We start from the raw sequence: 27,259 nt of genomic DNA, 5'->3' as shown, positions 1-27,259 counted from the left end.
GTTTCCTTAACTAGTATAACCTGCAAAATTATGGAGCATGTAATATACAGTTGTGTTATGGCCCACTTAACTAAGCATAATCTCCTAAGTCCCTGCCAACATGGTTTCAGGCGTGGTTTATCGTGCAATACACAGTTGGTAGAGTTTATTCATGATTTAGCCTCGGCAGTTGATAAGCAACAAGTTGTGGATTGCGTTTTCTTGGATTTCAGTAAAGCGTTTGATGTAGTCGCACACAGTCTCCTACTCTCCAAATTAAAAGCTTATAACTTGGATGTTAAAATAATAGCGTGGATTGCCGAATATTTGTCATTGCGGAAACAGGCTGTGGTTCTGAACGGTATATCTTCGCAATATGCATCAGTTACGTCGGGAGTTCCCCAAGGCTCAGTGTTGGGGCCACTATTGTTTTTGTTGTACATTAATGATATTTCAGCTGGTATACAGTCTTCATTCAGGATGTTTGCTGATGATTGTGTTGTTTATAGAGTCGTAGATGCCATTTCCGATTCACAAATCCTGCAAGTTGACCTAAACACTATCGCAGACTGGTGTGTGCGTTGGGATATGTCATTAAATATAAATAAGACTGTTCACGTCACCTTTACAAGAAAACGCGCTAATCATCCCTATAGGTATAGAATTCATGATTCAACTCTAAAAGTAAGCAAGGAATTTAAATATCTAGGTGTGTTTTTTACTTCTGATTTACGATGGAACAAGCATGTTAACTATATTGGAAATAAGGCAGCATCAGTTTTGGGATTCTTGCGGCGCAATTTTAGTCATTTACCGAGTAACTTGAAGAAGCAGTTGTACTTTAGTCATGTACGTTCAATACTTGAATATGGATGTGTTTGTTGGGACCCACACACATCTGAGCTTATAAACAAATTAGAAAAAATCCAGAATAGGGCAGTTAGATTTGTTCTTGGTAATTATAGCCGGCAGCTTAGCATGACAGAAAGCAAACTTAAACTTAAATGGCAAGAGCTGAAGGATCGTAGAAAGCATATTAGATTAAAATTTTTCCACGATATTTATTATTCTAAAACAGGCATAAACCGCGAAAAATACATCCAGGCACCACACTATATATCTAGGCGACTTGACCACTGTCTGAAGGTCAGGGAATTTTCTTGTAGGGGTGACGTCTTTCGTTATTCTTTTTTTGTTAGAACTGTTCGAGATTGGAACAGTTTGCCATCGACCATTGTATATATTACAGAAAATGATGCTTTTTACCACGCATTGAACTAATTTATTGATGTATTGTTTCAAGTTTGTAACCTCCCTGCTGTAATGCCCTACGGGGCGATGCAGGTAACTAATAAATAAATAAATAAAAATTAGTATAAATAAGGATCAGCATTGCCAAGTTGTTTGGAGGTGTGTCTGTCGTGTAGAATGACAAGTGCATGCCACTTGTCCTGAAAGGGGACAGGCTGATTCAAGAATCTTTAAAGGGACTGTGAACAACTTTTTATCAAAGAAATGCATTTGAAGTTAAAATAGGCTATTTCAGAAATAATTTGCTGCAAAATGTACTTGGTTGCATTGAGTAAAAGTAGAGTGTATGATCCTATTCGTGGTGCTTCCACTCCTTCAACGACTTGCACTGTCAAGGCAACGGCAGAGCAGGGCAGCCCCACAAGGCTCCGCTTACTGGACGTCACCGTGGCACTCGGTTAAAATTTGATTTTGGATGTTTACATAGATGGCACTACTTCCGATTTTGGCACCTACGACATGCCAGACATAAAGCTTTTGCCAAATTCAGTTGTCCTCGATGAGCTACAGTGCTCTCAGCCACCGCACTCGTCGTGACACCCCGCGGTGGTCGCAGTATCTATGCTATGTAGCAGACCACAGCTGCATGCAACTAGTATGTATGTGCAGTGTTTGCTTTGTGCTTAATGGGGCTTGAGTGCACACATGCGCTCATATGCTCCAATCAGGCCATGCTGCATGGTGCATACCTGCTTTGTCCTGCACCAGCTTGGCCAACGGCTAGTAGCCACATCCAACTTGCACATTTTGAAGGGCTACCAATAGCTTAATACAAAGCGAAGTCTGCTAAGGCATCTAACCAGGAGTGGCCAGACCTTAGTTTGGCGTGGTTTGAGGCTAGTTGAGTGTTCAAAACTAGTTGAAACTCATGAGACCGAACGGTTACAACACCAATAAGCAGGGTGGCCTAAGTTTAATTCCTATGCGGGCGGCCGCGGCTGAGCATGAGCAAACAATAGTGGGTTTCTTCCGGAAGTACAAGTATGTAGCGCTCATTCATTCATTCATTCATTCATTCATTCATTCATTCATTCATTCATTCGTTCATTCATTATCACCCTCAGGGCTCACAAGAAGCATTATGGAGAGGAGGGGCTTTAGTGTATCAGTACATATAAAATAAAAACAAGAAGTAGTGAAGAACATAATTATATCGCAAAGAAAATACAGCAACTACAGGTAAATGAGCACAGAAGTAACACAGCAAGAAGAAACACTTAAAATCAAGTAACAAGAATAGGAAACACGGAATAAAAGCAATGAAAGAAACGATAGCAATAGATGACAATGCGGTAGTGACGCAGTTTTGAAGTAGGTTTATAATTCGTTTGTTAGTGCTCTGTGAAAATGATCTGTATCTGTGATAGCGACTAGTGATGCAGGCAGGCGGTTCCACTCGAGACATATTCTCGGCAAAAATGAGTATGAGTAGGTGACTGTGCATTGCACAGGTACATGAACTTTGAAGCGATGATTGACACGTGCGGAGATATAAGATACTGGTGTAATGTACCGGGACTTGAGCTCGTGGTTATGATAGTAGATTTTGTGAAAGAGGGAGAGACGAGATAATTTTCTTTGGGAAGAGAGAAGAAGAATGCTAAGAGCAAGTTTCATGTTAGTAATCTTAGCAGTACGATGATAATTGTTAAAAATGAATCGGACCGATCGATTTTGCACACTTTCAAGGATATTTATTAGAGTAGCATGCCCAGGATCCCATATCAAGCATGCATATTCGAGGTTAGGTCTGACATAAGTGACGTAGAGTTGCTGTTTTATTTTCGCTGGAGCTAAAGAAAAGTTACGTCTCAGATAGCCAAACATGCGGTTAGCTTTCGACGTAATGTATTCAATGTGTCTTTTCCATGAAAGATTGCTAGTAGTATGCACACCGAGATATTTGTAAAAGACTGTTAGGTCAAGGGGAGTATTATTAAGTACATAAGCGGGGCAAGCTGACTGGTTACGGGAAATTCTCATTGTTTTGCATTTAGAAGTGTTTAGTTCCATTAGCCAAAGTGTGCACCATGCAGTAGTGTTATTGAGATCATACTGGAGTGTTAAAGTATCATTAGTGCTTTCAATCTTGTGGTATATAACACAGTCGTCAGCAAATAGACAAATGGAACTCGCGATTTGGTTAGGAAGATCATTGACATAAATTAAAATTCAAATTTGAAAGCAGATTTTCACCTACTTCAGCCTGTTTATTAAACTGGGTCAATGAATATACACAGTAACAGTAGGAAGAAGTGCACTGATCTAAACGTCCTTCTTGATTGATGTCAGCTAATTGGCCAATAGCAGCCACATATGGGAATTTGCTACATTACGAAATAAAGAGTCCAGAAAGAGTGAGGCGCAGGCTTCTGTTGAAAAGAGAGGGTTTGAGAAAAAGGTGTCGTTGCACTCTGCTTGCAAGCTCCATGCGCCACGCAAGACTACAAAATTTAGTTGAGATGCTCACAGCAATGTATGCTATCCATGGACTGCGTCTATTTCACCAAACCCAAGGGGTGGACGCCTTTAATATTTGTTGAACTAAATCTGTGCAGCTCAGCTGGGTCGCCTGCGCTACTGTGAGTACCTGGGCAAGCTGTTCTGCCATTGTTGCCATAGAAACAGCCGGGCAGTGATCCCTGGGCGTGTGCTGCAGCGCTGGGACTTCTCACCTCACCCAGTGTCCAACTTTGCTCGCGACTTGCTTGACCGTATGGCTGCCGACCCTCTTTTCAATGTGCACGACCTGAACCCAAGCCTCTTCCGGAGGGTCAAGGCATTGGACCGGATACGGCAGTGTCGCATTGCACTACACTATCTGCAGCAATACATCCACTGCTGCCGGCATGCCACACGGTGAGCCTCGTCTCGTTTGTAATAGTTTTACAGACAATCTTTACGGACACTCTGGAAAACTTTTGACGCAGCATAAGTAATGTCTGACCATTTCTGCTGGGAATTAATGGCATGAGCTGTGTTTCGAATTGGAGCACAAGAGGAAGAAAAGCCACAGTACTAAAATTTATAATTAAAAATATTTCTCATAGACGCAACTGTATTTTTCGTAGCCCTTTTCTAAAGCAAAGTTAATATAACTTTATTGAATTTTACATTGCTTTAGCACATGAAACAAACCTTGTTGCAAGCTTTGAAATAGTGTATACTTGATGTCAAAGATGGTTTCATGGCCAATAACATAACTTTCCATCACACAAACATAGGCGGACTGCACTTCCTATCTTGGAGGTAATCTGTGGTGGGTGCAAAGTTTGGGCGATCCAAGATGACTGGTGGCTTCATGTGCACGGTGTTCCCATGCACCTTTTCAAGTTTTGGAGATGCATTGAAGCGAGAGGTAGATGAAGCATTTGATTCTGTATGCCTGTGCTCTTCATCACGGCAGCGTTGTGGTAGCGAGCGATTGCGATCAAGTGAGATATGTTCATGTTTGCCTGTGCATGCGTGATACCTTGCTTGTTAATTTAATTAGTAAGAGTCTTTACAGCAGTTCATACAGCCGATAAAACTACAAGCCTTCGTGTAGTTGTCTAATACTTTGCTGTTGCTATCAATGCTTTTTGGCCTTTCGGGCGAAAGTGCAACTTTATTTTTTTGTTACAATACCCTGAGGGCTCACTGGCAATTGTTGAATTGATGAATATGAACCACTCCTGTCTGCGGTTACTGTCAGCTGTAACGTTCTGCATGCCTCGCCCTAACTTGCGTAATCCTAGCATTTTCTACGTGAATTCCTGTTGCACCTCTAATGCTATAACACATCTTGTAACGCAACAAAACACCGTGCGTCATAATATAGACGTATTCAGCTATACTATTTGCTCATTATTGGACTTGTATATTTGATTACCGTGTTTACTCAAATCTAACATGCACTTATCGCCATATCCAATGTCGCCATCGGCATTTCAAAATGGCTGCCTCGCACAGCCTTCGAGCCTAGCTGCCGTAGCTATCTCCATGGTGCTGTAGTAGTACACCGCCTGTCTTCCCGTTTTCTGCGTTTGCTCTATCAGCATGAAAGTGCCGTCTGCGAAGACACACAATGCCTTAATTAAAAGGAAAGTGATCAAGTGGGCTGAGATGGACGGAAAGCGGGCCACATCACGGGCATTCGGAGCTCCTGAAACTTGTATGCGAGACTGGCGCGAACAAAAGAGGCGTTCTACTCCAGTAGCTGCTGCGTACGGCATGGCCGCAGCCCTTATCTTCAAAGTGTTCTGCATCTGAAAGTGATCTAGGCACACCACGCTGTGTTCTCGTTGTTTAGTTCGCCTTGAAGCAGCAGGCCGCACAAAGGTCAATTTGCTCACTCCTGTTACCGCACTTCCTCACTCCAGCGTCTTGATAGAGTTTCCGCAGTCATTTAGTGAGACGTGTTCTAGTTTGCTTGTGCCTGCGTGACACCATGTTTGTTAATTTAGTTAGTAAGCCAATGTTTAGAAGTTTATACAGCCGATCAAACTACTATCCTTACTTTTCATATAGCTTTCTACTAATTTGCTATTGCAATCAATGCTTCGCCTTTCAGGCGAAACTGCGACTTCTATTTATCGCAACGGCAAACGAGTGCGCGTTACAATCGAGGGCATTAGGGAAGGGGGGGCGGGCTCGGAAAACGGGTATGCATTAGAATCGAATAAATACGGTAATTAATGGTTTTTTGCACCTTGTACCACTGTTGTTTAAGATAGTCTGTTTTGTTTTTAGGTTTTATGTTCTTTATGTAACACAAGTGCATCAATATTAGGGCGTAAAGCTGTTCTTGGGCACTTTCAGAAAATAAATAAATGAAATGAAATAATATATTTATTCATAGATCCAATACTACAAACAATCCATAATGCCTACTGAAATTTCGGATGCCATACCGGATCTTGCTTGATTTCTTGGACATATGCCCGTGCAACGTCCAAGTTTACAGTAAACTTGGCACATTAAATAAGCAATAGACAGCAGTATGCTGGTTGGACCTGTATTCGTTGACTTTGTTAAGGCATTTGATTACATTAACCATCGAAGCTGGCCTACCATTACATTTAATTAGCAATTGCATTAATAATTAGTCACAAATTGTTGAAATTAACAATTATTGATCTTCAGCAAAAATAATTAACTGAGCGTTACCATAGAGGTCTATACCTGGATTTGTACTCTTCCTTTTATTCATTAATGATCTACGCACAGTATTTTTAAGGTGAAAAAATACTCAGCACAAACACCCAGGACAACCCATAAAAAAGAGATGAGACAAGCACTGGCGCTGACTAACAACTGCTTTATTCTTTTTACGATCTTACGACAATGCATATATATATATATTGCAATTCGTCCACCTGCACATTTTTTATTTTATTTATTTACAAATACTGCAGCCCAGAAGGGCTATTGCAGGAGTGGGTGAATACAAATGCGAGAAAGAAAATCACTATACAAAAGAAGCATACGTGAGTAACATGACTAAGGGGAGCATTCAATGGCATCCCCAAATTCTCTATGTGGTAAAGAACGGATGGAACCAGGCAGGTCATTCCAGAGTTCAATTGTCCGAGGAAAAAAACTATATTTAAAAGTGTTGGTGCGAGCAAAAAAGACGGATAAGTTTAAGTCATTGCTGTTTCTCGTGATTAGGGGCTTTGCACGGGCCAGATATGTGTTAGGGGAAGCATAATGTGGAGAGTAAAATAGAGAGTGTAAAAGTTTCAGAGAATTAATGTGACGACGGTGGGAAAGAGGGGTTAAACCAAGCATATTCAGATGAGATGACGGTGAAAACATTCTATCATAACGGCGGTATATGAAACGAACCGCCTTTTTCTGAACAGATTCAATTTTGTGGACGTCCGAAATTTTGTAAGGGTTCCATATGGTAGACGCATATTCAAGAATAGGTCTTACAAGTGTTTTGTATGTAATGAGTTTAGTTTCTTTGGGGGCAGCACGTAGAGTTCGGGTTAGATAACCAAGTTTTTTTAGTCCTTTGTTGCAAGTTGTTAGAATATGTTCTGACCAGGATAATCTTGGAGTGAAAAGGAGGCCTAAATACTTATATTCATATGCGCGCTGCAGAAAAGTAGATTTATAGGAGTAGTTGAAATATGAGCAATCAGCATGCTTGTGAAAGGACATGGCGACTGTTTTCTTGAAGTTAATGTTCATTTGCCAGAGTTCGCACTATTCACAAAAACTTATAAAAGATTGATTCAGAGTGTTATGATCGTTAGGTGAAGAAATGACATTGTAGAGAACGCAGTCGTCAGCGTAAAGCCGAATTTTTACTGAAACAGAGCTTGGAATGTCGTTAATGTAAAGCAAAAAAAGCAATGGCCCTAAAATAGAACCTTGGGGCACACCGGAAGATACTGATGCGTCAGGAGAGTTGAATGAATTAAAAGAAACATACTGTGAACGATCATAAAGAAAACTACGGATCCAGTCAACGAGAAGAGGGTTATTAAGGATAGAGCTTAGTTTATGTAATAGTTTAGGATGTGGTACAGTATCAAATGCTTTGGAGAAATCAATGAAGAGTGCATCTAATTGATGACCTAAATCAAGAGCAGAAGCGATGTCATGTGTAAATTCAGTTAATTGAGTCACTGTGCTAAAACCACTACGAAATCCATGCTGAGCGCTGCATAAAATATTATTAGACTCGAGAAAAGTGATAATGTGTTTATAAATTATGTGTTCAAGGAGTTTGCATGCATGAGAAGTTAACGAAATGGGTCTATAATTTAGTAGAGATTGTTTCTGCCCAGATTTGAACAATGGAATGACTCTAGCCCGTTTCCATGAACAAGGAACTGTACAAGTGGATACAGATTTCTCAAAAATCAATGTGAGGTATTGACACGTCCAGAGCGCATAACGATGAAGGAACACATTGTTGACATTGTCTGGACTGCAGCCTTTTTTGGTGTCAAGATTTAAAATAAGGTTCAGGACTCCTTGCTTACATATTGTAACATTGTTAATTGCACGGGACGTGTTAGTTGTCGTGGAGTAGGGAGGAATTACGCCATTGTCCTGTGTGAATACAGACTGAAAATATTCATTGAATGCTTTAGCAATAGGTCCAGGATCACTTACTTCGGAATCATCTAATAGAAATGTCTGGGTGGTGTTCTTTATTGGCGAAATTGAGCTCCAAAATTTTCGTGGGTTACTTTTAACTAAGTTAGGTAGAGTGAACTGATAATAAAAGTTCTTAGCTGCGTCCATTTTTTGACGGAGTTCTTCCTTCATAAAGCGGAACTGGACATTTGTTTCGGCATTCATGTGACGCTTCCGACGTGCTCTGGCTACTCGACGCTTCAAATGCAGTATTTCCCTTGTCATCCAAGGAAGGTCTAGATTTTTCTTTTTTGTTTTCAATGGCACATAGCGCTCTATGCAAGTATGAACAATGTTTTCAAAATGGGATACTATAGCATTGATATCACTGGTAGTGCATAACTGGAAGAATCTGTCGAATGAAATGCTTAATGTATCAAGTATGGACGTATCATCTGCATGATTATAATCGTAAAAACTGGTATATTCATAGTGGCGCCTTGAAACTGAAAGATTAATAGTAGTAATAACAGCCTTGTGATCGGAAATACCGTCCGTAATCTCACACTCAAAGCCACTCTACTCATCATCATCAGCCACTCTACTACATCATCTCTACTCCGCGGCTAGTGCCTGGGTACCTCTGAAGCTTTCGATTGCGTTCTCCCGGTTACCATGTTTGGTGATACGGCATTCAGAAATTGCCAATCAGAAATTGTCAAGCTCCTTTAGTGTTTTTGTGCCTCATTTGACTTTGCCCAACCATCATTGGGCCGAGCGTCCGCAGTCGTTCACCGTATCGACACCAGCCAACAAACATCATTGCGCCAGCATCCGTATCGTGTGTTGGCCACTGAACGCCAGATCATCGACCAGCAGGTTGACGTCATGCTGGAGCGTGGCATCATCCAGCCCTCTAACAGTCCCTGGGCATCTCCGGTTGTCCGCGTTAAAAAAAAAAAGATGGCTCCATATGGTTCTGCGTCGACCATCGCTGCCTTAACCGAATAACGCACAAAGATGTCTATCCTCTGCCGCACATCAACAATGCCTTGGACAGTCTGCAAGGAGCGGAATTCTTTTCCGCGCTGGATCTGTGCTTCGGGTACTCTAAAGTGCCAATGACAGAGTTTGATCGCCAAAAGACAGCCTTTGTAACACCTGATGGGTATATGAATTTACCGTCATGCCGTTCGGCCTCTGCAACGCGCCTGCCACATTCGAGCACATGATGGACACCATTCTTCGAGGGCTGAAGTGGAAAACGTGCCTGTGTTATTTAGATAACATTGTGGTTTTTTCCACCGACTTTGCATTGCACCTCAGCCACCTCGAACCAGTCCTTGCGTGCCTCTCCACTGCAGGACTGCAACTAAATTTGAAGAAATGCTACTTCGGTGCTCACACGCTTACTATTCTCGGCCATGTAGGTTAAAAAAACAGTATCCTCCCGGACTCCATAAAACTTTGCGCTGTATCCGAGTTCCCTAAACCAACCACCATGAAAGAGCTTTGCAGCTTCATCTGCCTATGCTCATATTTCCGATGCTTCGTCCGTAACTTTGCCTCTATTATCACCCCCTTCACACAGCTTCTCACCGGCAGTTCTGACCTGTCATCTATATATCGCTATATCATCTATATATCGCTATATCATCTATATATCGCCTGGTCCCTGGCATGCCAAGACGCATTCCAAGAACAACGCATTCTCACCTCGCCTCGAGTACTGCGACACTTCGATCCCTCAGCTCCAACTGAGATCCGTATGGACGCTAGTGGTGTCGGGCTCAGTGCTGTTCTTGCACAATGCAAGGATGGCTTTGAAGAGTATGTCATCGTGTATGCCAGTCACACCCTTACTAATACTAAGAAAAAATGTCTGGCTACCATTTGGGCTATTGGAAAATTTCATCCTTATGTGTATGGGCATCCATTTGACATCGTGACCGACCATCATGCCCTATGCTGGTTATCTTCACTAAAAGATTCAACTGGTCAGCTCGCCCGTTGGGCATTGCGCCTATAAGAGTATGACATCCGCATTATCGCTCAGGCCATAAGCATTCAGAGGCAGGTGCTCTATCCTGGTCAACCCTCCCTTCTGGTCCTGTCCACTCGTCTATTTCCACCTGCAGTGCCTTCACCCTCAACAGTGAAGTGTCGCCAGCGCCGATCTCTCGGATGCTCCATCACCAAGCCGCGCACTTCATCATTCGGGATAACCTGCTGTACCGCCACAACTACAATTTCAGTGGCCACAAGTGGTTGCTTGTTATACCTTGACAACTCTGCTCCGATATCTGCACCACATTCCGCAATGACCCACAATGCGGCCATGCTGGTGTATTAAAGACATATACTCTCGCCTCCAGCTTCAGTACTACTGGCGCAGTATGTACTGTTTCATTCGCCAGTATGCTCGGTCATGCCACATACGCCAACCATGCAAAACATCACCTCAACATGCCGCCGGCAACTTGCAACCTCTACCACGTCTCGCGTGAGCGTTCGAACATGTCAGCATTGACCTGTGCGGTCCGCTTCCCAGCACTCCAAGCGGCAACCTCTGGGTTAATGCTGTTATCAACCACATCACGCGGTATGATGAAATTTCAGCCCTAGCTTCTGCCTCAGTGACAGACTTCACCAGTTTTATCCTTCAAAACTTGATTTTATGCCGTGGAGCACCTCAAGAATCACTGAGCGACTGCGATCGCTTTTTCCTCTCCGACATCATTTCAGCATTGCTTAAAGGGACACTAAAGCGAAACAACAAATCAGTTTAGGCTAATAAAACATTGTTTGAGAACACTGCAGGCAGTCATTTCAAAATAATAGTTTGATTATTAGATGAGAAAATGAAGGTCGAAGTATCAGTATTTGAATTTCGCGCCGAAACCTCGATGCCGCTACGTCAGTGTGACGTCAGGGATTCCATAGTATGTTTTCGCATTTGGGCTGCGTTGGCTGAGTAAAGGTTCCCGAAACTTGCCATGTTTAATGTTTGGTTCCTTTAGAATACAATGTAGTCAATCTGTACACTCATATAGTTAAGTAGGCCCTGGAAGATGCCATTAAAATTAAAAGGGGGCACAACACCGCTGCAGGAATGGTGCACTCACTCTTAATAATGTTTCAGGTGGCCGTGCTGATGATTGTGCCCGTGGCTGCGTGCCTGGCAGCTTCAATGACTGCTACTGCATGCACTGCGGACGCACAACAAGCTGGCCTCCCCCGGATCTTTTCGACTATTGGATGCCACCAGTGCTTTTTGGCTAGACTTCCCATGTTAGCTGGCAACCTGTATCTACATCTACCGCTTCCGCTATCAGTCGTGGCCTCAGTTTACATAAGGATTCCTCGGCAAGCACTTCACTGGGGCACAACACCGCTGCAGGAATGGCACACTCACCCTTAATAATGTTTCAGGTGGCCGTGCTGACGATTGCGCCCGTGGCTGCGTGCCCAGCAGCTTCAATGACTGCTACTGCATGCACTGCGGATGCGTCAACAAGCTAGCCTCCCCCGAATCTTTTCGACTATTGGACGCCACCAGTGCTTTTTGGCTAGACTTCCCATGTTAGCTGGCAACCTGTATCTACATCTACCGCTTCCGCTATCAATCGTGGCCTCAGCCTACATAAGGATTCTTTGGCAAGCACTGCACTGGGGCACAACACCGCTGCAGGAATGGCGCATTCACCCTTAATAATGTTTCAGGTTAGATACCTTGATTGTTTTTCCGTTCGGAGTAGCAACCATTGCCTATTCGTGGTGTTGTGCCCCACTGAACTCTCTAACTTGTGTAAGCGTTGTAGCAGCTGTGTAGCAATGTGTGTTAAAATAATGGCTCTGGTTCTATCTGCTGATGTCGAGACAAATCCAGGACCTTCTAACGAAGAATTGTTAACTACTGTTTTGGAAACCGTGACAAGGATTGAAAGCAGGCAGGCAGATATGCGTAGTGATTTACATGTACTTAAGCACTGGCAAGCATCTGTGAACGTGGGACTGCAACAGCTATCTTCAAGAAGACGTGTTCTTGAGGTTGACACGTCATCGCTGAAAAAAAAAGCAAGGTGCATTGCCACCCCGCCCGCCTGAAGCTATTAATTCAATATCTGAGCAAATTAAGACTATTGAATCAAGATGTGATGATGCGGAAAATCGGCTAAGGCGATGTAATCTCCTCTTTTTTGGCATCCCCAACGATTCCAATGAAACATAGTCAGCGTCAGAAGGCAGAGTCATTGATATTTGTTCAAAAGAGCTTGGCGTTACAATCGAATCTTGACAAGTCGACCGTGTGCATCGTCCTGGCAAATATCAAGTGGGTAAATGCAGACCGATTATTACTAAATTCATCTTCTTCAAGGATAAGAAAAAAGTAATAGAAAAAGGTTATAAGTTCAAAAATACAAATTTTGCTGTGCGCGAAGACTTTTCATTGCAAACACGAGTAGCCAGAAGAAAGTTAATAGAATTTGCGAAGTCCAAAAATGTGCCGTTTAAACTAGTCGTCAATAAACTGCGCATAGAGAATACCGTGTTCACTTACTGTGCTGACACTGACAGTGTTATTCAATCACCTAGATAGCAGTTTCAAAGGCCGGCAGTCTAATCTGATTGTGATCCACTTCGTAATCCAAGTGTCCATAATGATGTAGCGCAGATTTCGATATCTTTCACGAATATGCGCAGTTTACTCCCAAAACATGTCGAAGTTTGCTCGCATCTACAAAACAGCAATTGTGATATCCTACTAGTCACAGAAACATGGCTCCACTCCGATATCACTGATGACGAAGTCTTACAACCATCAGTTGAACTGCAGCATCTATCTTAAAGACAGGGATAGAAGAAGGGGCGGCGGGGTATTGATAGCCGTAAAAAAAGACATTACTGCCTTTCTACGCTTGGTGTGTCTTCTTCTCTCACGTCCGTGTCGTTGTTTTTTTTTTTTTGTCGTGCAATATCTTAAGCAATAGATTACCAACTTCCCCGGAATGCTGCTCTCATCTACTGCCATTCCACTTGAAATTTAAAGCCCACTTGAAATAACCTGGGTCTGCATTCCATCTTCGCATTCAAAGAACGTATTTGGAATATGTTATCAACCACCAGACAATACAGAAACGTTCACGTCTTATTTGTATGAAAATCTTTGTGAAATTACTACGAAATTTCCTGAAGCTAACATATTCTTATTTGGTGATTTTAATTACCCAGAAATTGACTGGGCTAACCTAACGTCACCCTGCCAACACTCCAACGATTTCGTAGTGCTTGCACTACACTTTTCTGTAGTGCAAATGATTCAGAAACCCACCCGTGGCAATAATGTTCTTGACCTCGTTTTCACATCCATCCCTGAAACAGTTGCATCAGTTTCTTTGATGCCTAGTTTTAGTAATCATCTACTCGTTAACCGCACAATAGAACTACCCTTATACAAATGCACTACGACACCTAAGTGCATATTTAATTATAAGAAGGGTGATTTCACTGCCATCATCATCATCATCATCAGCCTGGTTATGCCCACTGCAGGGCAAAGGCCTCTCACATACTTCTCCAACAACCCCGGTCACGTACTAACTGTGGCCATGTCGTCCCTGCAAACTTCTTAATCTCATCCACCCACCTAACTTTCTGCCACCCCCTGCTACGCATCCCTTCCCTTGGAATCCAGTCCGTAACCCTTAATGACCATCGGTTATCTTCCCTCCTCATTACATGTCCTGCCCATGCCCATTTCTTTTTCTTGATTTCAACTAAGATGTCATTAACTCGTGTTTGTTCCCTAACCCAATCTGCTCTTTTCTTATCCCTTAATGTTACACCCATCATTCTTCTTTCAATAGCTCGTTGCGTCGTCCTCAATTTAAGTAGAACCCTTTTCGTAAGCATCCAGGTTCCTGCCCCGTAGGTGAGTACTGGTAAGACACACCTATTATATACTTTTCTCTTGAGGGATAATGGCAACCTGCAGTTCATGATCTGAGAATGCCTGCCAAACGCACCTCAGCCCATTCTTATTATTCTGATTATTTCCGTCTCGTGATCCGGATCTGCAGTCACTACCTGTCCTAAGTAGATGTATTCCCTTACCACTTCCAGTGCCTTGCTACCTATTGCAAATTGCTGTTCTTTTCCGAGACTGTTAAACATTACTTTAGTTTTCTGCAGAATAACTTTTAGACCCACTCTTCTCCTTTGCCTCTCCAGGTCAGTGAGCATGCATTGCAATTGGTCCCCTGAGTTACTAAGCAAGGCAATATCATCAGCAAATCGCAAGTTACTAAGCTATTCTCCATTAACTTTTATCCCCAATTCTTCCCAATCCAGGTCTCTGAATACCTCCTGTAAAAAGCTGTGAATAGCATTGGACAGATCGTATCTCCCTGCCTGACACCTTTCTTTATTGGGATTTTGTTGCTTTTTTTTATGGAGGACTATGGTGGCTGTGGAGCCACTATAGATATCTTTCAGTATTTTTACATACGGCTCGTCTGCACCCTGATTCCATAAGGCCTCCATGACTGCTGAGGTTTCGATAGAATCAAACGCTTTCTCGTAATCAATGAAAGCGATATATAAGGGTTGGTCATATTCAGCACATTTCTCTATCCCTGATTGATAGTGTGAATATGGTCTATTGTTGAGTAGCCTTTACGGAATCCTGCCTGGTCCATTCCTCGACAGAAGTCTAAGGTGTTCCTGATTCTATTTGCGATTACCTTAGTAAATGGTTTGTAAGCAACTGACAGTAAGCTGATCGGTCTATAATTTTTCAAGTCTTTGGCGTCCCCTTTCTTATGGATTAGGATTATGTTAGCGTTCCTCCAAGATTCCGGTACGCTCGAGGTCATGACGTAATGCGTATACGGAGTGGCCAGTTTCTCTAGAACAATCTGACCACCATCATTCAACAAATCTGCTGTTACCTGATCCTTCCCAGCTGTCTTTCCCCTTTGCATAGCTCCCAAGGCTTTCTTTACTTCTTCCGGCGTTACCTGTGGGATTTCAAATTTCTCTAGACTATTCTCTCTTCCATTATTGTCGTGGGTGCCACTGGTACTGTATAAATCTTTGTAGAACTCCTCAGCCACTTGAACTATCTCATCCACATTAGTAATGATATTGCCGACTTTGTCTCTTAACGCATACATCTGATTCTTGCCAATTCCTAGTTTCTTCTTCACTGCTTTTAGGCTTCCTCTGTTCCTGAGAGAATGTTGAATTCTATCCATATTATACTTCCTTATGTCAGCTGTCTTACGCTTGTTGATTAACTTCGAAAGTTCTGCCAGTTCTATTCTAGCTGTAGGGTTAGAGGCTTTCATACATTGGCGTTTCTTGATCAGATCTTTCGTCTCCTGCGATAGCTTACTGGTATCCTGTCTAATGGAGTTACCACTGACGTCCATTGCACACTCCCTAATGATGCCCACAAGATTGTCGTTCATTGCTTCGACACTAAGGTCCTCTTCCTGAGTTAAAGCCGAATTGAACAGGCTCTCAGGAACAGGGGAAGCCTAAAAACAGTGAAGAAGAAACTAGGAATAGGCAAGAATCAGATGTGTGCGTTGAGAGACAAAGCCGGCAATATCGTTACTAATATGGATGATATAGTTCAAGTGGCTGATGAGTTCTATAGAGATTTATACAATACCAGTGGCACCCACGACGATAGTAGAAGAGAGAATAGCCTAGAGGAAATCGACATCCCACAGGTAACACCAGAAGAAGTAAAAAAAGCCTTAGGAGCTATGCAAAGGGGGAAGGCAGCTGGGGAGGATCAGGTAACAGCAGATTTGTTGAAGGATGGTGGTCAGATTGTTCTAGAGAAACTGGCCACCCTGTATACACAATGCCTCATAACCTCGAGCGTACCGGAATCTTGGAAGAACGCTAACATAATCCTAATCCATAAGAAAGGGGACGCCAAAGACTTGAAAAATTATAGACCGATCAGCTTACTGTCCATTGCCTACAAAGTATTTACTAAGGTAATCGCAAATAGAATCAGGAACACCTTAGACTTCTGTCAACCAAAGGACCAGGCAGGATTTCGTAAAGGCTACTCAACAATAATAGACCATATTCACACTATCAATCAAGTGATAGAGAAATGTGCAGAATATAACCAACCCTTATATATAGCTTTCATTGATTACGAGAAAGCGTTTGATTCAGTCGAAACCTCAGCAGTCATGGAGGCATTACGGAATCAGGGTGTAGATGAGCCATATGTAAAAATACTGGAAGATATCTATAGCGGCTCCACAGCCACCGTAGTCCTCCACAAAGAAAGCAACAAAATCCCTATAAAGAAAGGCGTCTCCAATGCTATTCACAGCATGTTTACAGGAGGTATTCAGAGGCCTGGATTGGGAAGAATTGGGGATAAAAGTTGATGGAGAATACCTTAGCAACTTGCGATTCGCTGATGATATTGCCTTGCTTAGTAACTCAGGAGACCAATTGCAATGCATGCTCGCTGACCTGGAGAGGCAGAGCAGAAGGGTGGGTCTGAAAATTAATCTGCAGAAAACTAAAGTAATGTTAAACAGTCTCGGAAGAGAACAGCAGTTTACGATAGGTAGCGAGGCACTGGAAGTGGTAAGGGAATACATCTACTTAGGGCAGGTAGTGACCGCGGATCCGGATCATGAGTCGGAAATAATCGGAAGAATAAGAATGGGCTGGGGTGCGTTTGGCAGGCATTCTCAAATCATGAACAGCAGGTTGCCACTATCCCTCAAAAGGAAAGTGTATAACAGCTGTGTGTTACCAGTACTCACATATGGGGCAGAAACCTGGAGGCTTACGAAAAGGGTTCTGCTGAAATTGAGGACGACGCAACGAGCTATGGAAATAATGATGGGTGTAACGTTAAGGGTTAAGAAAAGAGCAGATTGGGTGAGGCAACAAACGCGGGTAAACGACATCTTAGTTGAAATCAAGAAAAAGAAATGGGCATGGGCCGGACATGTAATGAGGAGGGAAGATAACCGATGGTCACTAAGGGTTACGGACTGGATTCCAAGGGAAGGGAAGCGTAGCAGGGGGCGGCAGAAAGTTAGGTGGGCGGATGACATTAAGACGTTTGCAGGGACAACATGGCCACAATTAGTACATGACCGGGGTAGTTGGAGAAGTATGGGAGAGGCCTTTGCCCTGCAGTGGGCGTAACTAGGCTGATGATGATGACCTGTTCTGTAGCTTGATCTGGAATTCCTCTATTTTCCCTCTTACCGCTAACTCATTGATCGGCTTCTTATGTACCAGTTTCTTCCGTTCCCTCCTCAGGTCTAGGCTAATTCGAGTTCTTACCATCATATGGTCACTGCAGCGCACCTTGCTGAGCACGTCCATATCTTGTATGATGCCAGGGTTAGCGCAGAGTATGAAGTCTATTTCATTTCTAGTCTCGCCGTTCGGGCTCCTCCATGTCCACTTTCGGCTATCCCGCTTGCGGAAGATGGTATTCATTATCCGCATATTATTCTGTTCCGCAAACTCTAGTAATAACTCTCCGCTGCTATTCCTAGTGCCTATGCCATATTCCCCCACTGCCTTGTCTCCAGCCTGCTTCTTGCCTACCTTGGCATTGAAGTCGCCCATCAGTATAGTGTATTTTGTTTTCACTCTACCCATTGCCGATTCCACGTCTTCATGGAAGCTTGCGAATTCCTGGTCATCATGACTGGATGTAGAGGCGTAGACCTGTACAACCTTCATTTTGTACCTCTTATTAAGTTTCACAACAAGACAGGCACGTACCCAGGATTTTTTTTCGGGGGGGGCCCACCACCTCCATCATCATCATCATCATCATCATCATCATCACCAGCCTGTTTTATGTCCACTGCAGGACGAAGGCCTCTCCCTGCGATCTCCAATTACCCCTGTACTGCGCCAACCGATTCCATCTAGCGCCCGCGAATTTCCTAATTTCATCGCTCCACCTAGTGTTTTGTCGTCCTCGATTGCGTTTCCCTTCTCTTGGTACCCAACTACCCATTCTGTAACCCTTATGGTCCAACGGTTATCTAACCGGCGCTATACATGACCTGCCCAGCTACATTTTTTCCTCTTGATGTCAATTAGAATATCGTCTATACCCGTTCGCTCTCTGATCCAAACCACTCTCTTTCTCTCTTAACGTTATGCCTAGCAATCTTCGTTCGATCGCTCTTTGCGTGGTCCTGTCTGCCCCATATGCACTGGCAAAATGCACTGGGAAATGCACTGGCAAATGCATTGGCACTGGACATATTGCACTGGCAAAATGCATTGATTGCAGACCTTACTTTTCAATAATAATGGTAAACTTCCAGTCAGGAGCTCGCAATGTCTGCCGTATGCGATCCAACCTATTTTTATTGTTCTGTGAATTTCCTTCTCATGATCAGGGTTCCCTCTGATTAATTGACCTAGGTAAACGTACTCCTTAAAAGTCTCTAGTGGCCGACTGGCCATCCTGATCTCTTGTTCCTTTGCCCGGCTAATTATCATTATCTTCATCTTCTGCATAATAATATTCAACCCCACTCTTACACTCTCTCTGTTAAGGTCTCCAATCATTTGTTGTAACTCATCTGCATTGTTGTTGAGAGAACAATGTCATCGGCAAACCAAAGGTTGCTGAGATATTTGCCGTCGATCTTTACTCCTAAGCCTTCCCAGTTTAATAGCTTGAATTCTTCTAAGCACGTAGAAAATAGCTTTGGAGAAATTGTGTCTCCCTGTTTGAGATAGGTATCTCCCTGCTTTTCTTGTGTAGAATTAAGGTAGCTGTAGATCGATATTCTAACGCGAAAGACGAGTCAGTCAGATGAAAAACTATTCACAGATTATATTTACAACGGTTGATGCGCTGACCAGTTAGATTCACAGCGCGAGCCCAGTTCGTTCTTCCTCCTCTTTTCTGGAATGATGGCGCCCACGCGCCTCGTTCAAACAAACAGATACCTCACGCATGTAGCAATATTTTCCAAGCTTTTTACGTAAGCGTTCTGTACTCCATGATTACGTAGTGCCTCTACGATTGCTGGTATCTCTGCTGAATCAAATGCCTTTTCGTAATCTATATAAGCCACATAGATAGGCTTATTGTACTCTGCAGATTTCGCGATAAACTGATTGATGACATGGATGTGATCCATTGTAAAGTATCTCTTCCTGAAGCCTGCCTGTTCCCTTGATTGACAAAATCCAGTGTTGCCCTTATTGTATTGGATATTATTTTGGTAAATATTTTATATAATACTGGGAGCAAGCGTGCTGGTCCTATAATTTTTCAATTATTTAACGTCTCTTTCTTTGTGGAATAGTATAATGTCTGCATTCTTCCAGTTTTCTGGGACCCTTGCAGTCGATAGACACTTCGTATAAAGAGCCGCCAGTTTTCCAAGCATTATGTCTCCTCCATCTTTCATTAAATCGACTGTTATCCCACCTTATCCTCCCGCTCTTCATCGTTTCATGTCTTGCAGGGCCCTTCTGACCTCATCGCTAGTTATAGGAGAGTTTCTGTATCCTGTTCATTACTGTTTCTATGTGACCTATCGTGACTCCTCTGGGTACTGTATACAGGTCAGCTTAGAATTTTTCCGCTGCTTTTACTGTATCTTCGAGATTGCTGATGATATTATCCTTCTTATCTTTTAGTGCATACATCATGGTTTGTCCTGTGCCAGGTTTCTTTTTTACTGATTTCAGGCTGCGTTCATTTTTTACGGCTTCTTCAGTCTTTGTCATGTTATAGTTTCGAATATCACTTATTTTCGCCTTGTTGATCAGTTTTGACAGTTCCGCGAATTGCGTAACGCTGTGCGGCCGCCAGTCCCATACAACCGCGTAGAGCGCAGGACTCTGCGATTCTAGACGTACTGCGCTCACCGCGAAAGGTTAGAAAAACACCCACATAAGCACAGGAGAGAAGTGGCTACGTGAGGCAGATCGACCGATAACTGCAGAAGCGTCATTCAAAACAATTGTTCTCCACTTCCGGCGGCGTTTTTCCTCTACTTCCTTTTTAAATAAAAAGATGTTGATCCATAAATATTCTCATAAACATCGGTTAACTTTTTTTATTATTCGCTTTTGCTTGCAGTTTGGTTGTTGCCTTGGCTCTCTCCCTTAGTAGATCGCTTAATTTCTCAACTCCTTGCGATTTTTGTTTCCAGTTGCCAATTTTGCAGGAAAAGTGCTATACAGTTAGGGAAAAACAGACGAGGTAACGGGCGACAGTCTTCTTGCTTATGGGTTCAAGGGTTATTGCAGGGTTCCATGATGGACGCTTTTTCACATTATTTTATTTCCCACCTTATCTAACCCATATCACGTCTGTATGGTTCCGGACATCTGCCAGCGTCGCGGCGAGCCGTAACTCAAGGAAATAATGAAGGAAAGGGATAAGTTAAACAAAATTGGCGTTTTCTCCAGCCGCAACTCGTTCCATGAGAGTGCAGGCCAGCTGAGTAACAGCCGCATCCTTCTCCTGGTCCCAGGATCAGCCTAAACAAGGAAGGTTGAACTAACAAAAGCAACAGCTATGCGCGTGGCGGTTGAATAGATGGGGACAACTGAACGCATCTCGCGTTTATCACGCGGGTGCGGAATCTACGAGAAAACTGTCCTTCACGTTACAAGAGATGGCGATACCTACCGCCATCTAAAACGAGTGAAAAAGGCAGCATAATGCTCACCGATAATCAGCTGCGAAGTCTCAACATTGATCTGGCGGCGCTTTAGGAATGTGTGAGGAGTGGTGGCGTGGGTGGGGAGGGGGGGGGGGGGGGGTATGCCACTTCATTTCGGGGGGGGCCCGGGCCCCCCCGGGCCCCCCCCTGGGTACGTGCCTGCAACAAGACCTGCCACCCTCTCGTTAATGCTATAGAATTCCTGTATGTTACCAGCTATATTCTTATTAATCAGGAATCCAACGCCTAGTTCTCGTCTCTCCGCTAAGCCCCGGTAGCACAGGACGTGCCCGCTTTTTAGCACTGTATATGCTTGTTTTGGCCTCCTAACTTCACTGAGCCCTATTATATCCCATTTACTGCCCTCTAATCCCTCCAATAGCAGTGCTAGACTCGCCTCACTAGATAACGTTCTAGTGTTAAACGTTGCCAGGTTCATCAACATAGGTTTGGAGAATTTCTACAGCTCGTTCAGATGTAATTTTGTTTCCCGACCTGTTGAGGAAAACTGGAAGCTCTTTAAGGAAACACTAATGCAGCTTACACATGCTCATATTCCACTAGTCCACTTCTGCGTAAACACTTCGAAACCATGGTATCACAGGACGCTACGCTCATTAAAAAATAAAAAGAAACGCCTGTTCAAGATGGCTAAGCGGCAAGGAACCACGTGGTTAAAACATAAGGAGTCCAAAAAAGATTATTGCTGTAACATTCGTAGTGCTAAGCACAAATTCTTTTCACATGACCTCCAATCCATGATGCAAAATAACCCTAAAAAATTCTGAGCAGTGATTTCCCCTCGAAAAGGCTCAAGCCGAATTTCACTCCAAGACAATACCGGAGCACCTATTTCAGAAGAATCCTCAGTTGCTTTTAATAATTTTTTTATCTTGATGTTTACACGCGAGGATTACTCTGCCATTCCCACAATCGCAGATGTAAACTACAGGTATATAGGTAGCACCAATAAAGATTGATGTCTCCGGCATCCCATCCCTAATTAAGAAACTAAAGGTCTCTACCTCAGCCAGCGTTGATTTGAAAGCATACATCCACATATACAGCCCCCATTCTATCACGCGTTTTTGAGCAATCCTTATCCACAGGGGAACTACCGTGTGACTGGAAAATAGGGAAAATCATTTCCATCTTTAAGTTGGGCGATAAAAGTAAGATAAGTAATTACTGACCCATATCATTAACAAGCATTCCATGTAAATTACTAGAGCATGTGATAGCATCTAATATTGTGCAGCACTTAGAAGCTAACAATTTCTTCTATCCGAAGCAACACGGTTTTAGGAAAGGACTTTCCTGTTAGGCTCAACTAATCGAATTCACTAACGAGCTATTCACATACATAGACAATGGTTCCCAGATTGATAGTATCTTTGACTTTGCCAAAGCCTTTGATCGCGTTCCCTACTCTAGATTAATAGCCAAATTATCATCATTATATTTAGACAGCCTTACAATATCGTGGATAAGGAACTTCCTCACATCCCACAAACAGTTTACGTTTACTGACAATCATTCTTCTTCCTTGGCCGATGTGTCATCGGTGTACCTCAATGTAGCGTGCTGGGTCCGCTATTGTTTCTCATCTACATAAATGATTTGCCATCCAACATAACATCAGCAATCAGATTATTTGCTGATGATTGCGTAGTTTATCGCCAAATTAAGACACCCGACGACCACATCGCTCTTCAAAAAGATCTAGATAAGATTACAAACTGGTTCACGCTATGGCAAATGTCACTAAATACAAATAAATACAAATCAATGACTGTCAGCCGAAAGAAAACTAACTCTCTTTACACTTACTCGCTTAATAACAGTGCTGTTACTGTCACCCCGTTGTACAAATATCTCGGTATTCATATTACAACAAACTTATCATAGAAGGCGCATATAAAACACGTTACAGCAAAAGCATATAGCATACTTGGTTACCTAAAACGAAACCTACGTGAAGCCCCTTCAGCCACTTGTGAAATAGCGTACAGAACCTTTGTTCGTCCTCAGCTCGAATTCGCTTCCGCCATCTGGTCGCCACATCGGGAATATTGAATAAATTCTCTCGAATCTGTTCAAAACCGTGCCGCGTGTTTCATCGCGAAAGATTGCAGTAGGCATTCTAGCGTATCTGCTACAAAGAAATCACTGTCACTCCCATCTCTTGAATCTAGAAGGACGATAGCTGTGCTTTGCTTACTGCACAAAATCACTCACAGTCAACACGCAACTACATTACCCCTTTCCCGCCCATTTTGCACATCTCGCCGCTTATATAACGCACACAGTTTCACACGTGTTTTTGGCCACACAAATGCATTTAATAAATCTGCATTGCCTCTGGCAATAGCAGCTTGGAAGGATCTTCCAAGCCACATTGTTAAAATTAATAATCTGGACACGTTTAGAGAAACATTTAAAAAATTGATTCTGTGAACTAGGGTGGTTGCTTAGGCTAGTTGGTAATTCATGATCAAAAATAACGTACGGTGCGAAGAACAAGGACAGCGATAGATGACATACACAGTGCTGACTTCCAACAATACTTCGTTGCATTGCCACATCGTGTGTATATATACAAGAAAGGACATGCGCAGAAAATGTAAGACAGTCACATGGGGTGTTCTAACAGCAAGTCACTGAACTGAGAGCATTGCCGGGACTGCGGCTGCGTGCCATTCTTTGAAGATACTGAAGTTTTAGCGAGACACAGCTCACAGCTCACCCGGGAAATTGTGGAAGCTGATTTCATCAGAAAACTTGGTAGTATTTGCGTTAGTGCCCCCTCTATCGCGCTGACCCCTAGTGAAGTCATGTATCTAAACAGATAGAAATCGTTACGCTTAATTTTTAAATTTTTTTTTATTTTTTCAGGTGACCATGCTCTTAGTTCAGTGACTTGCTGTTTGAACACCCCATGTGACTGTCTTACATTTTCTGCACATGCCCTTTCTTGTATATATACACACGATGTGGCAACGCAATAAAATATTGCTGTAAGTCAGCGCTATGTATGTCGTCTATCGCTGTCCTTGTTCTCCGCGCTGTACATTATTTTTGATTCCGTAGTTATGTGCACACGTTTCATTTGTACCATGTGACTTGACTGTCATTCTCTATCCTTGCAAGCAGTTTATAAATATACATGCATTTGCAGTTCTTTGCAGGAGTTCGATGAGCCATGCGCGTTTGTGATCATCCAGAGATTTGTTGTTGTTCTTCGTTTGCTTGATGTTTGTTGTGACGCGAAGCGCCAACTGATAAGACAAGACTATACATTGACGGGGAACCACGGAACTGCCCCTTATTCTGATGGCAATCGCTTATATACACGTGATATAATTGACAGCGCCCCCTATACACAACACATTCCCCCTCATTAAAAAAAAAAAATAAAGGAAAGAAAGAAAATCAATCCACTTTCGTGCACTCACTTCACATCACATGACACGAACGACGTTCTTACTGTCAGGTAAACTCGTAGTCTTGATATCGCACTGGCACTCTTCTTGTTCGTTCCGGCCTGGTGCGAGATGGTGCTGTGGTTGTGGCCAATTGCGATCGAGAATTGTCCTGCTGATGGGGAATCTCTAGAATAGACTCCGTTACTGTGGGCTGTGCACCGTCAGAATGGCTGGCACTTCTCTGGATGTCTTCTGATGGCACCATTTCAGATCGATTCTCGACGGTAGTAGGGGTATTTTGCTCCACCATCTTCCCTATGTTAAAGGGACCCTGAAACGCTTTTGACGATTTTCTACAAACGTACTGAGTCGTTAGAGTAGGTCCTTCTGATCATTAATTGACACGTCTAAGTGCTCTGCGTAAAGCGTGCAATTTATTATAAGGTTTTAGAAATGCACATCGCTGCCGATCGCAGCGCACTGCTCGGCGGAATTTTAAGCCGCCCCTACCCATATGACTAAAATAACCCATATGACCGTCAGTGGGGCGAGCTATCCGATTGGCTGACCAGGGCGCGTGATCGATAATTTTTCTAACTTTATGGTAAACAAATGATCTTCGTAATAGTTGGAATGTTAGTTAATTTGTTTTTATAAAAAGAAAGTAGCATAAAGAGAATGCACAAGAACAATTTTTCAGTACACTTAAGCACATCCGGCACACAGCAAGTGTCGTCTGCTTGTGTTACAACGTACTCCATTTTGACGAGAGCTCCGCGGTCAGAGTTGGTGTCAGTCTTTTCGCGAGCACTATGATTCGACTTTGTTGCCTTGTGGGCTGCAAACGAAGCGACTGGCAATATGTCAAGCTGCGACATCGTGTCCCTCTGCAAGGCAGCGTACGAGCGAACTGGCTGCTGCGCAGGATTTGCGCGTTTGTGGCCGTCACTTTACACCGGAAGATTACTAACGCAATAGCGTTTCGCGAGTCCCGTATTAGGGCAAACGTAAGCGCAAGGGGACAGGATCTGGCCGCTTGACTGTGCCGTAACGGGATGAGCCGAAATGAGCAGAAGGGCAAATGTGAATGGTCTGCACGGTGCAGCCACCTGGTGGCATAGAGCTCAACCATACACAGTAGCAGCAACGAAGCGTTTCCTTCTTTGCTGCTGGTGCGTACTTTTCGCAGGAGTGTAATCATCAACACGTTGTTTTTATAAATGTTTAAAATGTTTTACACTTCGTTAGAGCAATATTAGCGCTTTGTTTGACTGGTTAAGCGCTGCGCCAACAAGTGTCTGGACCATGCAGACCGATCAGGCCGCTCACGTACGTCTACGCCAAAGTTCCGTCATCAGCTTGAGTTTATGCCTCCAGTCATTTGCCGAAATGACTAGCTTGCCTGTGGTTAACGGAATAAGACACGTTCGGCGCTACGACAGAATGCTCGCAACGCACGCTGCTTCGATAGCTCTCGCTTGGGGTCGACAGCCAAGCAGCTAGCGGAGAGGTTTCGCGCGGGCAGGGGCGGGCTCCAAAACACCCGGAAGTGGACGATGTGACGTCGCATCGTGACGCAGGACCAGTGAAGGCGGAGCTTAGCCCCGCTCGCTCGGCGGACGAGTTGAGGAGGAAAAGCATGGCTGGGGAGGAGGGTAACTTATAATCGCTTGTAGCTCCATTAATACGTAACGCTTCACTTAAATTGCGGTGCGAATGTTCTACTTAAGCTGTACCCTACGCGTCTACAAAATTTGTCCGAACCGTTTCAGGGGCCCTTGAAGATCCAGGTCGCAGGAAAACCCCAAGGCCGCACTGAGTTGCGCTGTAACCGCGTCAGCTAGTGCTTGTGCCTGTCCTGTCCCAACTTTACCAATTACTGTTAATTTTGATGCGTTCCATTTCGTACCGTTTGCCAGCAAAAACGAATTCATGCCCACTCGTCTCTTCACCTGGATCGGCAAAGAAAACTTGTGTTTCGTCTTTTGTCCGCCTTGCTTTATTTTTACGAAATCTCCTGGCTCAATGGTAGACGCTCTGGCACCTCGTTTTTCATTGGTGTACTTTTTTGTTCGTTGTTGCTGCTCCTTAACGCGCTGTTTCAACTTTTCCATGGCGGCACGTGGCTCCTCGAAAAATTCCCTTTCTGGGAGGCCAACAACATCCAATCTTGTTCTGGGTCTTCTTCCATGCAGTAGGTAAGCCGGTGACGCTCCTGTAATTGCATGTGGGGTGGCCCTGTAAACACCCAGGTAGTCCCAGATTGCTTCCTTCAGTGGTCTTCGTTCCAATGCCGCAACCTGAATATATTCCTTGAGAATGCGGTTGAACCTCTCAATCTGACCATTGCATTGCGGGTAATACAATGTTGTAACGCAATGCTGGATTCCCCGATCTCGTAAAAACTGCTGAAAACATGTCGACATAAACCGACGCCCATTGTCAGTCACAATGCTTTTCGAGTACCCTTCTCTCACAAAAAGTTCCAAAAGCACTTTCACTACTGCCTGTGCAGTGATTGTGGACACAAATGCCACCTCAGGCCACTTGCTGTGGTAATCAATAATAGTGATTGCAAACCTGCACTCCGGAGGGGCTCGCTCCATCGGCCCAATGATGTCGATTCCCAGCTTTTCCCACGGCTTCTCGGGCCATTTTACTGACATACGGCATACGGAACATCTTGACCTGGAAGACGCCCCGGAAACCACCAACGTCGACAGCAGGCTGCTCCACATGTGGCAGGCAAGA

The 27,259-nt window shown here is 43.6% G+C and overlaps 1 protein-coding gene across 5 annotated transcripts in view; it reads left to right on the top strand.

Annotated features, from left to right (window-relative positions):
• Rubicon (run domain Beclin-1-interacting and cysteine-rich domain-containing protein rubicon) overlaps positions 1-27,259 on the top strand; it is a 461,889-nt gene that overhangs the window by 350,543 nt on the left and 84,087 nt on the right. For all 5 annotated transcript variants that reach the window (XM_070531460.1, XM_070531458.1, XM_070531457.1 and 2 more), the window contains one exon: positions 3,849-4,149. In XM_070531460.1, the coding sequence (XP_070387561.1) occupies positions 3,849-4,149 (301 nt within the window). The remainder of the gene's footprint in view (positions 1-3,848; positions 4,150-27,259) is intronic.

Source organism: Dermacentor albipictus, chromosome 1 (genome assembly GCF_038994185.2).
Source record: "Dermacentor albipictus isolate Rhodes 1998 colony chromosome 1, USDA_Dalb.pri_finalv2, whole genome shotgun sequence".
Taxonomy (NCBI): domain Eukaryota; kingdom Metazoa; phylum Arthropoda; class Arachnida; order Ixodida; family Ixodidae; genus Dermacentor; species Dermacentor albipictus.
The sequence above is the reverse complement of the archived record's forward strand: the minus strand, read 5'-3'. Positions and strand labels throughout refer to the sequence as shown.